The sequence below is a fragment of the Podarcis melisellensis genome (genome assembly GCF_964234715.1).
Source record: "Podarcis melisellensis genome assembly, chromosome: 7".
In the NCBI taxonomy this organism is placed as follows: domain Eukaryota; kingdom Metazoa; phylum Chordata; class Lepidosauria; order Squamata; family Lacertidae; genus Podarcis; species Podarcis melisellensis.
Genome location: NC_138539.1, coordinates 80,060,154 through 80,075,181, shown reverse-complemented (window position 1 = coordinate 80,075,181; position 15,028 = coordinate 80,060,154). Strand labels below are relative to the sequence as shown.

The following is a 15,028-nucleotide window of genomic DNA, read 5'->3' as shown; positions in this document are numbered from 1 at the left end:
GAATCCACTTGGTTCAGACATTGAAGCAAAAAATTGAATTCCTGAACTCGGTGAGCCCCCTGAGTCATCAGAACCTTCCCAAACTCATATGTCCTTTATTAGTGTCACTGGGAGACACTCTAAGCTGAATCTGGAGAGCTTGGCAGGGACTGAGAGAAAGGAATAGCTTGATGCTCCCATCATGGGGACAGTTGGGGTGGTTTCCTCTCTAGTTGTCTTCTGCCAGTTGATGAAGACTTCTTATTCCAGCAGGCCCAGCCAGCCGATCCTTTATTTGAAGACAGTGCCACACGAGTGGAGTTCTGCTTGCACAGTGGGACTACCATTTCTTGTCCTCTCCCCTGTGCCCCCACAATCTGCTCCAGAGGATCCCCTAATCCTCCAGAGCAGCTTTAGTGAGTGTGTGGAGGGCTTGAAGGGGCAGGAGAGGGAGAGGAAGTTCCATTGTCCGCAAAGTAATTTGTTGTGTGAGTGGAACTGCCATGTTGTTGGATACAGCCTGTTGTATTTTATCATATGTTACTCCTTTCTCTGCTGTGTTTTTCTTGATGATGGTGGTTTTTTTGATGTGATTTTTAACCACTTGTAAGCCTTCTGAGGAAATGCCTTTCCTTAGAAGGGCAGGCTAAATACCTCTGTGCAAATATACTCATGTGCACTTAAATGTAGGTTTTGTGCCAGACATCACTCACTTACCGTATTTTTCGTCCTATAGGGCGCACCGGCCCATAGGACGCACCTCGTTTTTTGGGGGAGGGAAATGAATAAAAAAAAATTATTTCCCCCCACAGCCACGGCTGCCGCCCCAAGCCTTGCGCACACCTGCCCGAAGCACAGGGCAGCCTCCGGAGGGCTCCGTGTGCTTCAGGGTGCAGGTTGCCGCCCCAAGCCTCGTGCGCCCGGTGGGAGGTCCCACCGGGGGCGCAAGACTCCCCGTGCTTCGGGCGACAGGCTGCCGCCCCAAGCCTCGCACGCTCGGCGGGACCTCCCTTACAAGCCTGGCGGATAGCTTCCTGAAGCCTGGAGAGCGAGAGGGGTCGGTGCGCACCGATGCCTCTCGCTCTCCAAGCTTCAGCGAAAGCCTGCATTCGCCCCATAGGACGCACACACATTTCACCTTCATTTTTGGAGGGGAAAAAGTGCATCCTATGGGGCGGAAAATACGGTAACTTGCTTCTTTACATGACTTCATTAATTGTTGAACACATGTACTGATGAACAGGCAGGTACTAAAGTGGAAGTGAGAACATGCATGTTTCTAAAAAGTCTTTATTTTTCAAAATGCATATTCTCTGCTAGGGGAAAAATACATTTTCCCCAAATGGGGCAGCATTCTTGACTTTACTATATAACTACAGTTATCCTAGCTTGAACATACTTGTTAAATCAAATGATAAAAATTTGTTAAACCACATGTAGCATTTGATTGATTTTTTATTTTGTGTTCTAGCGTTTGCCTGCTTGGAAATCGTACATTAGTAAGAGATACTGAATTTCCTTGTGTCAAATATTATGAAGAAAACAATATGACAGTGACTACCAAGCTGTGGGAAAATTTCTGCGGTAGCCCACTGTTAAATGCCTCCTGTGATGAATATTTCATTCTAAACAACGTCACAGAAATCCAGGGGATTCCAGGAGTCGCAAGCGGAGTCTTACTTGGTGAGTTTACATCTTGTGAAGTGACAACTGCGCCTTTAACCACACGTGCGGAAACTAGGTAATCCAAATGTTTTCTACCGATAGGAGTATAGTAAGGAAGCCTTTTAACTCCTGCTCTATTTAGCATCAGTTTGTACTTACTGCTGCCCAAACACATTCTCTTCAGACTGTTGCGATTGCCCAGTTTGGCAGGGTTGCTTGTGCATGTGCAGATGACACTTCCCATATGAACTGGTCCTTAGTTCAGTGCTGGCCCTAGACCAGTGTTTCCCAACCTTGGGCTGTTTTTGAACTACAATTCCCATCATCCCTGACCACTGGTCTTGCTAGCTAGGGATGATGGGAGTTGTAGGCCAAAAACATCTGGAGGCGCTAGGATGAGAAACACTGCCCTAGACTAATTAATATCCTTCATAGCAGGCTACGAAGGACCTACTCACAAATTTATTGACAGCTGCACGAATGATTATAGTTAGAAAGCGGATGGGGCAAGCAGAATATAAAATGGAAGAATGGTATAAAGAGGTGTGGGATGTAGCTATTAATGATAAATTAATGTGTGACATTAAGGTAAGGCGGGGAATATGCAGGAGAAATGATTTTGAGGAGATATGGAAGGTGTTTGTAGAATTTGTACTGTTGAAACGGAAGGGGGTCAAACCATTGCAAGAGGTGTTGAAATTTTGGGAGGTTGGATGGATACAATGGAATGGTCTCGGTGGTGGGGTGCACATTTTTATTCTTATTTATTTATATTAGTCTATTTTTTAAAATTATTTTTATTTTGACAAACTAGTATCCTTGCAAGGAGTATCCTCAGGACCTTTTTTCCATTGCAGTCCATTTCATTACTTTTATGCAGATTTGTCAGAATGATTTATTTGTGCCACATAATATGCACTTTCTCATGAAAATGAAAAGAAAAAGAAAAAGAACACAAATTATTGGCCGTACAGATCAGCGTTGCCAGTTTTACAAGTGAAAATTACCTGTTTATTTTACATATTACATTTTTCAAGCCCAGTGTGCCCCAGCCCTGCCTTGACTTGAAATCCTGTTCCATTTACACTTAGCAAATGCTTTACTGCTGACTTCAGCAGGATGCGGAATACATTCATCACACTTTTTTGTTATAAGCCTAATAAACATCTTCATTCTGGGATAAGTAATATCCCAGAAACTTCAGGTGTTCAAAACAAATAAGGTTTTCTTATCGATAAGAGAACCGTATTTTGAGGAGGAGTGAATGATTTGCATGAGTTAGTGTTCATATATGTTTAGAAGCTGGCCCGAGTGAGTAAACTTTTGTTCTTATTCCTCACCAGATAATTTGTGGAGTGTATATGGAGACAAATTCGCATTTGTGGAGAAACAGGATCAGCCATCAGTTCCTGTTTTAGAAGAGACAGATGAGAAAATTAAATACTATGTGTATTCGGATATCATGACCTATTTCACCATGCTAGTAGGAATTTATTTTCCATCTGTGACAGGTATAGTCCCCCCCCCTTTCTCTCTCTCACAACTGAAGTGATTCTCTGTGTATTGATTAGAATTGCATATTGGATTTAATTTGCCTAACTCAGCTCTATGTGTCCTAGTTGCACATACATGTAAAAAAAAGTGCATGTAAATGTCTTTTCTGCCAGCACTTATAATGAGATATTTAGTTTAGACACAGTAATGTTACTAACACATGGGATAATCCGACAACAGTCAAGAATTGAGAATCAAAGAATGTACTACTTCATTGCAAAATAGAAAGATTGTGGCAATGTGGAGATTATTACAGAACAAAAAATAGTGGTTAAGCAAGCAACATTCAGATAATACTGACAGCTTATCTGCAGATGGGTGGCAAGAGATGCTAGGCAGATATGTACAGCCTTATTGGTATATGGAGAGTTAAGTGTGTGCTGTTAGCAGCAGTGAGGTTAACTAAAAAAAATGGGAAGGAGGGAACAGAGATGAAATAAGAAAGAGAAGTGCCTTGGAGTGTGAGAAAAGGAGACAGAGATTGTCTTTGGCATCAGATTGTCAGGGCTTCCTGGGGTCAGATGCTATGTGGAGCTGCAGTTAGCTGAACCTTCAGGTCCCTGGAGCTCTTAAGACATTGCATGGCTTCCTGGAATGGGAGTAAGAGGAGAGGCACATAACAATTTTTCCTTGGGGTTCCTAACTGAACCGAGCTATCCAGGTCAGAGATTCAGTGGTATGTGAGGCTGTTCAGTTAAGGCCTTCAGTTCTGTTCCGCTACTCACATAATTTCTTTATTACTTAACAAAATGTATCTACTTCTTTATTGGTTAAAAGAAAAACAACAACCTAAATGGTTTACAAAAATTTACTATATATTTTGGAAAATGGTCTGTCTGTATATTTGTCTGCCCGCCTGTTCTCTATGGGTTCAGACACCAGTCGAGTTGGTATCATTAAACTCTACATGAGGGTTCCTGAGGTTGTTGGGGTGGTCTTCACTGACATTTGGATGCCAGGTGCCATTGTGAATTAAGATAGCGGACCAAAACACGACTTTGCCCAGTTTGGTGTGACGGGCTCAAACTGCACTGATATAGATGCTGCTGAAAATATCACCCAGTTTCATGTGACTTTGCCCAATTTGGTGCTACAGGTCCAAACTGCACATAATTGGATGACTCTGAAGGTACTATTGCCCGTTTTGGTGTAACAGATCACAACTGTGTTGATGTGGATGCCTCTCAAAATATTGTCACCCAGCTTGGTATGAGAGCTCCTGAGATGGAGGCAGCAGTCTTCATCTTTGTTTTGATACTGGATGCTGTTTTGATTCAAGATGGCAAACCAGAAAGATGACTTTGGCATGACTTTGCCCAAACTGATGTGACTGTTACAAATGAGATCTCCTGAGGTGGAGGAGCTGGTTGTTGTCTACGTTTGGATGCAGTGAGCCATGTGTCTGCGTTGAAGGCAGAAAACAACAATTTAGGAAGTAGAACGCTCACCCTCTCTGCTGCAAAGCACCTCTGTATTTTTCATGGAGGCAAGAAGAGACCTTTCTTGAAAGTTGCATCTAAATTTCATAGAAAGCAGTAATTAGTCCTGCCCACCTTTTGTCTGTCTGCTGCTCACCATCTGGAACTGATGAGGCATTCCACAGATGTCCACAGGACCTTAAAGGGTATAGGGCTTTAGATTAATGGCCATTATTTTGTCTCATTTCTTCCTTCTTACTTAGGTAAGAAAGTAACTAATTCAACATCATCTAGATCAGGCTTCCTCAACCTCAGCCCTCCAGATGTTTTTGGCCTACAACTCCCATGATCCCTAGCTAGCAGGACCAGTGGTCAGGAATTATGGGAATTGTAGTCTCAAAACTAGATGGAGTAGGGCTTTTATCTCCCCAGCCAATGAATCTCAGATACTGCCTGTGCCAGCCGGGATAACTACTCACTCAATGAGCACAGCAGCTGCTTCCACTGCCTTTTCTGTCAGTGCAGAGCGGCCACTAAACTCATTCAGTAGACCCTTATAAGACAGGCAGGTATGCTTCAGCTGAAGCACCATTTGGTCAGAGGGTCCTGAAGCAGGTCCTTTGCCAATAATTAGGTTGCTACCAATTTCCCACCCTACATCTGGAGCATTTAGTATTTCCTGGATTAATGAGCTTCACTAGCAACAGAGATAGAAGCATTGGGCTCATATCTGATGGGTAGTTATTATTAATAGTTTTCTGGCTTTAGGTAATTCTAAAGTACTATTTTTTCCGTAGGTTTTTTTTTTTTTAAAGGAAGTGGGTTTCCTACATTTTAGGCAATGTTGTTCCTCCTAGACTGACTTGGTAGAGCTTAGTGAGGACGCAACTGCATGCTGGGAGCATTCTACTTCCCTAAATTGTTATTTCCTGCCTTCATCACAAGGTGATACTGCAATCTCAGATTGAAGAACTTCTATCAGCATCAAGAACTACCTTTCAGGTAGGAACCAATGGTTCCTTTTCACTCATCTATTGTTCAGACACCAGTCCAGGGCCCACACAATATCCTGTGATTCAGATGTCATGGAGAAATAGAGCTGTGTGTCACCAGTGTATTGACCATTAGAGAAAGAATTGTTCCTTGCAGCACCTCACAGCACAACCCCCAGGGGGCTGAAGGGGGACTCTCCCAATCCTGTTCTCTGGACTTAGTCCTGGAGGTAGAACTGGAACCACTGTAACACAGTGCCTTGAGTTCAGATACTCAGAATTCAAATGCGTAATTCAGAGTGAAGCGTTTAATTTAGTAAGAACAAAGAAATAAGAATTTGTGTGTCTGTAAAAATCTTATATTCAGTATTTAGGGTTTTTTGGCGTGAGAGAAGTATTTTTGGGTATGCAATATGAACAAGTCCTGCAGATGAGATAGAGCATATTATTTTAGTATGACTGCCAAAACAGGGAATGAACTGGAATTTTGTTGGCATCTCTTTCCATGTCTATAAAAATAAGGGCTTTGTCTTCCTTTGTGTTGCTTTGATTCCTGCAAGAAATGGAAGAAGCTGTCCGAACTTGTTCTCTCATGTAATGAATACTATTGGGACATAATACATTTGCTAAGGTCATCCATGTCCTGATATTAGCTAATTGGCTGAAGAGTATTGCTGGAACTCTTCCATAGAAGTCTCTTGTACAGCACAAGCTGAACTTTTGTACTGACATCTTCGCTTTTTCCTTTATGGTCATAACACTTTTCTTCACCTTTTTCAAAGTATAGAGGTAGACTTTGTTTTGAACCTTTTGGTTTATATGTCTTTTCTCCAGGAGTGAAGCTTGCTTGTAAAATAGTGAAGAAACATTCATTTTGGCAAGCCTTTAGGGGTTGCTTCTTAGCCTTGCCAGAATGGATTGCAGACTTGTTGCTAGAAGTTTGCTACAGTGTAGTTTTGCCTCATAATATGATTAAAATATATTCTTCTCTCAGTTCCAACAGGTAGCCTGGGCTGTATAATGTATCAAACAAGGTCGTTATTATGTTCATATGTCTGTGTCCACAAAAGAGACATTGACTACAGCTAATTATAGTTTCTGTATTTGAGTATCACCAAATATTGTTCTCAAAACACAGTTCTTTAATCCTAAATTTATATTTGCACTAAAAGATATTTTCTGCTTCTACCAGTACTTTTCTGCTGCTGGTTTTGGAATTTATTATTCTCTTTATTATTGGAAAACCATAATACATAGAAAAACATTTTTCTTTAAAAAATGAATTTATAAAAATACATTTGCAGCATTAGTAAACTAATCATTAACTAATTATCTTTTAAAAAATAATAATTTTATTAATATTATATTTATACACTTTGTAGCCAAGACCAGATATCAAAAATAAAGAAAACAGATAGTGAGGGAAAGAAAAAGGTTGAGAAAATAAAAATAAAAATGACATGTAAAGGAATATTATCTATCCTTAGGCATCTTTTTCTTCAGTAGTCCATGACTTTTCCAGCCTTTACCCAATAGTCCAAAAGCCTTCTGAACCTTTCTAGGCTCAGCAAAATGTGAAAAGCACAGTATTTCTCCTAATACATAGCCTGAACTAATTTTCTAAACAGAGAAGACCATTTTCTGTCTAGCAGCCTCATTGATTAGGCATGGGAGCCTTTGGATCACTGCAAGATGTGGCCAAAAACAAACTTTGACTACAGCTTTTGGTTAAGGAGGGGAGAGCTTAACCACAACCCCACATTTGAACTGCACACTAAGCCAAAACTTGGCTTAGGTATGCGCTGCACTGAGCTAGAAGGGTTGGGAAGGAACAAAGCAGTTATGAGCTTCTCCCCAGAATGTTCATGCTAAGCCATGGTTTTGTTTAGCATTGTATGTGACTATGACCAGTGTATTGACATTGACAGGGTTCTCACATACAGAGTATGTGAGAGTATGGTTTACCACGACTGCACTGACTCCCAATGGGGAGTTTGAATCTGTTTGATTCTTTCTAGACTCTTTAGGTCAGCACAGGGCAGCAGCTCAGCATGTTGTCTGAAGCTGAGATCATAGTTAAGTTCTCCTACCTAATCATGAGCTATAGGCAAAGTGTGTCTTGTGGTTTTGGTTAAGGAGGACACCTTGCCCACAATCCCAGGTTCAGGCAATGTGATAAGCCATCCCTTAGCTTAGCTATTTCTCTAAAAAGCCCAGGGAGAGGCAAAGCAGCTGCAGCTTCCTCCTTGGGAGCCAGCAAATTTGCATATCTGTGCTAAGTTTTGGTTTAATGTGATGTGCAAACGCAGCCACTGTGACTGTTTGTAGAGCTGGCAGTTGGAAAGGACTTTTGGAACATTTGACTCTTGAAGGATCATCATATGCAGACCTTCTTAATAGTCTCCACCAAGTCTTGAAGTTGTTATTCCCTTCCCTTCTCCCTTTCCAGCTCTCTGCTAAAGGTGTGATTGACCAGATATAGTCCTTTGCTTGTTCTGGTAGTAGTATGTTATGGTTGTTGCTTTAATGACAGGTTGCATCTATCAACTTAATATAACTGGAATAATCAGAAACTAGATGACATCCCATTTTTTTCTATTTCTGTATGTATTTTAGGCATTATGGCAGGTTCAAACAGGTCAGGGGATCTTCGGGATGCTCAAAAAGCTATTCCAACTGGAACAATTCTGGCCATTTTAACAACATCATTTATCTGTATCCTTTTAATGCAATTTGCGGGGTCTAGATTTCATATTCTTGGTTTGTTTAATTAGGTTTTTGTTTTGAGAATGCACAGGTGGCTGACATATGATAGTAAAATGTGATTATGAGGGAATCCTAAATATTTTATTTTCAGTATGAGTAGGCTTGTTGGGATTTGATGAACCTTTAAGCAGAAAGCATAAGCCACTTCTCCAGGAACAGTACATCTCGTATTAGTTTATTTAGAAGCTACACCTCATTCTGACTGACTGATAAAACCGATGGGATTCGCAGCATTAATATTGGTAGATACATATAAGAGCTTTGTACTATTATAAATGGAAACATGTGAACCATTATAGTATTTGTTTTATAACATTAAATTTAACCAGAGATATATGAAAATAATAAGCTGTAATGCAGCAAATAATAAAGCAAAAACGTGAATCTTTGGAGGGAATATCTCCCTTCTTTTTCTATTCTGATTTTTTAAAATTTATTTTAGGTATAGAAACAGAATATGGTACAGTCAAAGTTTAAATACTCTGCCAAATTCAATGTGGAAGTTAAAACCTTTCCCAAAGAAATCAGTGCTTAGCTTCTTTGGGGTGTGCAGTAATGTGTGCTGTTCTTCTAATGCATGGTTAGGCAAACTAAGGCCCGGGGGCTGGATCCAGCCCAATTGCCTTCTCAATCCGGCCCGCAGACGGTCCGGGAATCAGCGTGTTTTTACATGAGTAGAATGTGTCCTTTTATTTAAAATGCATCTCTGGGTTATTTGTGGGGCATAGGAATTCATTCATATTTTCCCCCAAAATATAGTCTGGCCCCCCACAAGGTCTGAGGGACAGTGGACTGGCCCCCTGCTGAAAAAGTTTGCTGACCTCTGTTCTAATGCTTTCCAGGTGTTCTTGTGGACCTTCTGTTCCCCCCCTTTTCCAATTTATGTTCCTTTAAAGTTCCTTGAGTCTTAATTGCAGATTTGTCCTGCATAGTACTTTTTGGAGCCTGTATAGAAGGAGTCGTCTTGAGAGACAAGTACGTAACAGTGGGAGGGTTTTGCTACATAATTTCAAAGGCTTCCTATCCATACCAGTTTTAGTAGATGAAAATGTGAGATTGGGAAGTGTATATTGCAGACGCTGGTATAGGTAATTCAAGATAATTTGAAATGGATATCAGTTGCCTGCTTTAAGTTGCACTTTTATTCATCCTGCGTGCATGTCCATGTTGCCAATGCATGTCTTTCTAGAAATAACATAGCCCTAAATCTTTTTTGTGTGTGGGGGGGGGGGGTGGAGAGAAGCAGACTGATATTTGTATAAGTTACTTAACGTTTCTTCCTTGTTGTTGCATATGATCTTTCTCCACAAGATTTGGACAAGCAGTTAATGGAAACCTGGTGATTGGTACGTTGGCATGGCCCTCTCCGTGGGTCATTGTGATTGGCTCATTCTTTTCCACATGTGGTGCTGGTCTCCAGAGCCTCACTGGTGCTCCCCGGCTGCTACAGGCAATCGCAAGAGATGGCATAGTACCATTTCTTCAAGTGAGTTTTTGCCTTCAAAATTTTCAGTGCTTTTACAATTTTGATTTAAACCCCCCCCCCCCCAAAATCTGTTGGGTAGCCCAATCTCAGCCTCTCAGTTTTAGCTGTAGTGATGTATATATGACTTCCCTTGCTGTTGTGATAGGTGTGAGTTGATGTAATATTTCTAAGGTGTGTCACACCCACAGCTGTGGTTTGTTAAGTGTGTTGTGAATTGTAGCTGTGTGAGGGGTGAACTACAGTTCCTATAATTTTTTTTCAATTGGAACTAAGTGGTTTCTAGCTGTGATGGGTTAAAAGAATATGAAAAAATGGGTTTATATAAGTAAAAATCTAAGATTGTAATAATTTAAGAATAAGATCTGGGTAGCAAAAAGAGGGAAAGAAATTGTTGAACTAATAATTTGATTTGGAATACAAAAAAGGGTGGTATGAGGAGGTCCGAGAAACAAGTAAATGAAAAATAAGGAGATGGAAAGATTGATTGTTTTTAACAATTTTTGTTGGATATTTTTTCTGTTTTTTTTCTTCATTTTTTGTAATGTAAAGCCTTAATAAAAATTATTATAAATATATATATATAATTTTTTTTCGGGGGATCATTATGCTTTAATTGTATGGTGCAGATGTGACTGTGTTCTGCTAACATATGCAACTGAGGGGAAAACATTAAGCTCCATTTGATTTATGCTGCTTAAGGTTTGTGTGTAACAAATAATAGTTTGACTCTTTACATGGGGCCCTGTAATATTCACTTACATTACGTTCATGCCATGCATTTTTGAAACATATGTACTTCAGATAGATTAAAGCATTAATCCTTTGTGTGTTTATTTTTTCTCCTTTTTCTTTTTTTAAAAGGTATTTGGTCATGGAAAAGCAAATGGAGAACCGACATGGGCTTTGCTTCTCACTGCGTTGATTTGTGAGATAGGCATTCTCATAGCTTCCCTGGACAGTGTAGCTCCAATCCTTTCCATGTAAGCATGTGTATATAGGTTTTACCTATATTGTTGTAATTTATTTTGAAATAATAAGTAGTAGTAGTAGTAGTAGTGGTAGTAGTAATATTACAGTTACTGTTTAATTTATGATGCTTGCACGGATTTTGATGCAGAGAGTTTGAGTGACTTGTAAGAGACTTGCAAATTAGAATGGGTAGTCAGGAAAGAGAGCATGCAGTCTTGTAGTTACAGAGTATGAGGGCACTATAGGGGTGAAGTGAGAACAAAGGGACGTAGATGGGGAAAAGATTTGATAAGAAGGTGCTACAGTGAAGGCATTTAGAAGTTAACAGAAGTTAACATAGTATGCAACCATTTGGAAAACAGTAATTTGAAAAGATCAAGGGAATTAAAGTTTACAAGATAACGGAAAAAGTTTTGATAAAAAGCCAAGTAGAAGAATTTTGCAACAGGCAGTGGGAGAGGAATGAGAAAGTGAAGAAAGTTGTAGCTGCATCAAAAGAGAGAAAAGGGAAGCCACTGCAGCCGGCGTGGAAACATAGACGACTAGCCTTTTAGCAAGCAAGTAAAAAAACCAAAAGCCTTTCATCAAGCAGAAGAAGGACCTTTTCTTCTTCCATGGTTAGCAGATAAGTTTGGGTGGCAAAGGAGCAGGGGAAGGGAGCTTTCCTGCTTCTCTTTATGAAATTCCATCAATTCACAGTGAGTTGCCAAATGACTTGCTAAATCCTAGGCTGGAGTAAGTGTTATTTCATGTTATGTTGCCTGGCACAGTGAGGCCATTTTTAGCAGTAGCCTGATGACAAGTGTAATGGGCTATTCTTCCCTAACTAAAGTGTATTATATTACTATAGGACACATGCAGGCAACCCTTGTAGCATCTCTAGGCTCCCTGCTGCCCACTGAATGTTGGAAAGCCCTTTTGCAAACAGCCATGTACTGTGCTTTGAAGTCCTTGCCCACCTGTCAAATTTACCCCTCAAAGAATGGCGAGTTGAGACTCTGGCCTATAAGCAAAAAAAGAAAAATTCATATCCTTGCCATATATAAAGTGTGTGTGTGTGTGTGTGTGTGTGAGAGAGAGAGAGAGAGAGAGAGAGAGAGAGAGAGAATATGATGATGATGGATGGAGGCGAAGGAAAGAAGAGAAGAGGCGAGAGGAGAGAGAGAGGTTATCTGTCCACTTTTGCCTGCCCACTGCTATATCTGGCCTCCAACCACTTCCCAAAAGCAACGCCCCCAACCCAGAAAAGTTTGTCCATCCCTGGTCCAAGATGTAGATGGAATTTGTTGTAGGACTACAACTTCCTTCACCCCTCCAAGCCCAGTTGTTGTGGTATGTTTTGGACAACCCTGCACTTTTGAAATACAGTGGATGCTCGGGTTGCGAATGTGATCCGTGCGGGAGGCACGTTCGCAACCTGCAGCGCCAGGTCTGCACATGCACAAAGCGCGATTGCCGAAACCCGGAAGTTGCCCGTTCTGGTACATCAAGGTTCGGCGCGGTGCATAACCCAAAAACGTGCAAGCTGAAGCGTCTGTAACCCGAGGTATGACTGTAATTCAGCATAGGGAGTTATGTGAGTCATCTGCCTCAGTCCTTGAATACAGGCTATGAGGCCAGCCGGTTGTATCCTTAAGTGAACTTTATCACTTTGTCTGTGTCACCTTTTCCCCCTCCTTTTCCTTTAACCTAACTACCTCTGTTCCAGCTATCTCTGTCCCCAAGATTAGAGTGGGTGGTGATACTCATGTCAATTGTAAATATATTTTTCTTTTGTAGGTTTTTCCTTATGTGCTATCTGTTTGTGAACTTGGCATGTGCAGTTCAAACTCTGCTCCGTACACCAAATTGGAGACCTCGTTTCAAGTATTATCACTGGTACGGCATGTTCTTTACAAATTTATTTTTTGAAAGAGAAAACAAGCATTTGTTTTATAGTACTATGGTCTTTTTCGGCTTAGTAGAAATTGTATTGAGTTGTGTATGTATGTGTGTAGGCATGCAAGAAAGCTGCAAGAGAACACAAAATACCTATAAGAAACAATGGAAAGAAAAATGGATTTCTGTGTTGGTTATTCAGTTGTTTCCTATTAGTCTATAGAAGAACAGGAGGGTAGATAAATGCAAACAAGAACACAAAGATAGCTTCTGTTAAACAGAGTATAGGCATGAGTAATAGATTTCATGGGACAAATTAGAATGTAAAGAAAATTAGAAAGGGTTTCCCCCACACATTTGGCCAGTTATTCATGTGCAGAGCGAAGCAAATGAGAAACTGGATTTATTTACTGAGCTCTTGTCATAGCATAATTGTCACCTTTTTAATGCCATTTTCACTTACAAGAAAAGCCCCATGCCAGAGCACAGGCTTTCCAAAAGAGGTTCAGGGGCGAGCATCTCAGCCTCTCATCCCACTGAGACCCCAGGCCATTTGCCCTCTGGAGACCCTCCTCCTCCCCTAGAGGTGCCTGAAGGTTCTGCTGGGGGGCAGGAAAGGGGGCGCAGACAGACGGTGAAGGTTTTTGCTCACCCACTGCTTCCCCTTCTTGGTTTGCATGTCCCAGAGCAGCCCCGTGGCTGTTCTTGACCATTTGCTATGAGTCAGCTAAGCCCAGGCGGCCTAAGAGCTCATGGCTGAGATGACGAGGTACGAGGGGACCAAAGGCGGTGGCAGCTGGAGAAGGAAAGGAAGGGGCCTGAGGCTTAACAGAGCCTCAGAAGTTACAACACAACAATTACACAATGAATTTTTGGAGTGAAAAAATAGGGTGTGACTATTATGTGGTGGCTACAACTATGCAGGAAAATATGGCATTGTTAAAACACTAGTGGGTTGTATTGTACATTTCATAATTCATTTAGTACAGGGAGATTGGGGCAGGAAAATGGAAAAAACAGGAATATGCCACCCACCTGCCTGTTTTTCTTTCTCCCCCCCCCCCTCCATATCTGGGGTGACTCATATATTTGTGTGTGTATTTGTGTATATATAGAGATCTACTTGTACAACATGAATGTTAACAACTTGTGTTATGTGTTTCTTTTAGGACTCTCTCATTCTTGGGGATGAGTTTGTGCCTTGCCTTGATGTTCATTTGCTCTTGGTACTATGCTTTGGTAGCCATGCTAATAGCAGGTTGCATTTACAAATACATAGAATATAGAGGGTAAGAATACACATTTATCTGATCTTCAGTGTAGTTGCTCAAACAATAAATTAAAAGGGTACATTTTTCCTGCACTTCCTTGCATATCTGTATAACTTCTATTAAATTTCACCCCAAAAAACGAATACCCCCCCATCAACTTCTATAGGAAAAGTATGTGTGTTTTCCATATCTTGTTGGGGTTTTCAGCAATTTTCTGGGCTAGAAACGTGGAGGTTTAATTAAAGATATTGTTTACATAACCTTACATAAATGCCATTTAACTGCTACCCAGTTATGTGAGTTTGTGAAATACATGAATCAGTGATGTTCAGATTTCTTGTGTGCTTTTCAAAGTCCTTCTGTGATTTTACAGTAAGGAGAATAGGGAGACAGCATATGTAGTTACATGACCCAGCTACTGAAGTTGATGCTACTTTACCCTGTTTAAATTTGTGTAAATATAAATAAATATATCATTGGGTTCACCAGCCCTACCCCATCACCTGGACTCGTATTTATAAATATATGAATTATGGATAGGAGGGCTCATGCTGGCATGGCACATGGCCCACCTAGGAAATTATTCCACAAACTGGGCACCGGTGGAAAAAGGAACCAGTTAATATGAATATGCAGAGGTGCTCCCTCTAGGAACAGTTATTAGAGTGGGATCAAATTGGGATGATTCAGGATGCAATACATCAATAACGTGTCCTGGTCAAGCTTTTTGACATGAACATGATGCTCTGTGCTTGTGCAACTCCCCATTTGTTTCAGTGAGGCATGAAAGTTCCTGGCAGATTATGTCATGTAAGTCTTTGTCACTTATATCTGGAAGCCCAGTTCATCCATTCCAGTTGCTTCATCATCTACTAAAGACTAAAACATAGACCAGGACTTAAAGAGGATATAAATTGGCTGCAAAGTAATAGAAAATTCATTTTTCTCATTTATTACTTTCATCCAATATAATCTAATTCCAAACCCACCAAAATAAATTAAATTTCCGGTGTTTTGTAAAAAGTTCTCTTACTCATACGATTTCATTTA

General features: G+C 40.6%; 1 protein-coding gene across 3 annotated transcripts in view; it reads left to right on the top strand.

Annotated features, from left to right (window-relative positions):
• Window positions 1-15,028, top strand: part of SLC12A7 (solute carrier family 12 member 7) — a 96,799-nt gene that overhangs the window by 60,109 nt on the left and 21,662 nt on the right. For all 3 annotated transcript variants that reach the window (XM_081920030.1, XM_081920028.1, XM_081920029.1), the window contains exons 8-15: window positions 1,451-1,662; window positions 2,988-3,155; window positions 8,225-8,323; window positions 9,292-9,349; window positions 9,686-9,860; window positions 10,722-10,840; window positions 12,609-12,707; window positions 13,877-13,996. In XM_081920030.1, coding sequence (XP_081776156.1) covers window positions 1,451-1,662; window positions 2,988-3,155; window positions 8,225-8,323; window positions 9,292-9,349; window positions 9,686-9,860; window positions 10,722-10,840; window positions 12,609-12,707; window positions 13,877-13,996 — 1,050 coding nt within the window. The remainder of the gene's footprint in view (window positions 1-1,450; window positions 1,663-2,987; window positions 3,156-8,224; window positions 8,324-9,291; window positions 9,350-9,685; window positions 9,861-10,721; window positions 10,841-12,608; window positions 12,708-13,876; window positions 13,997-15,028) is intronic.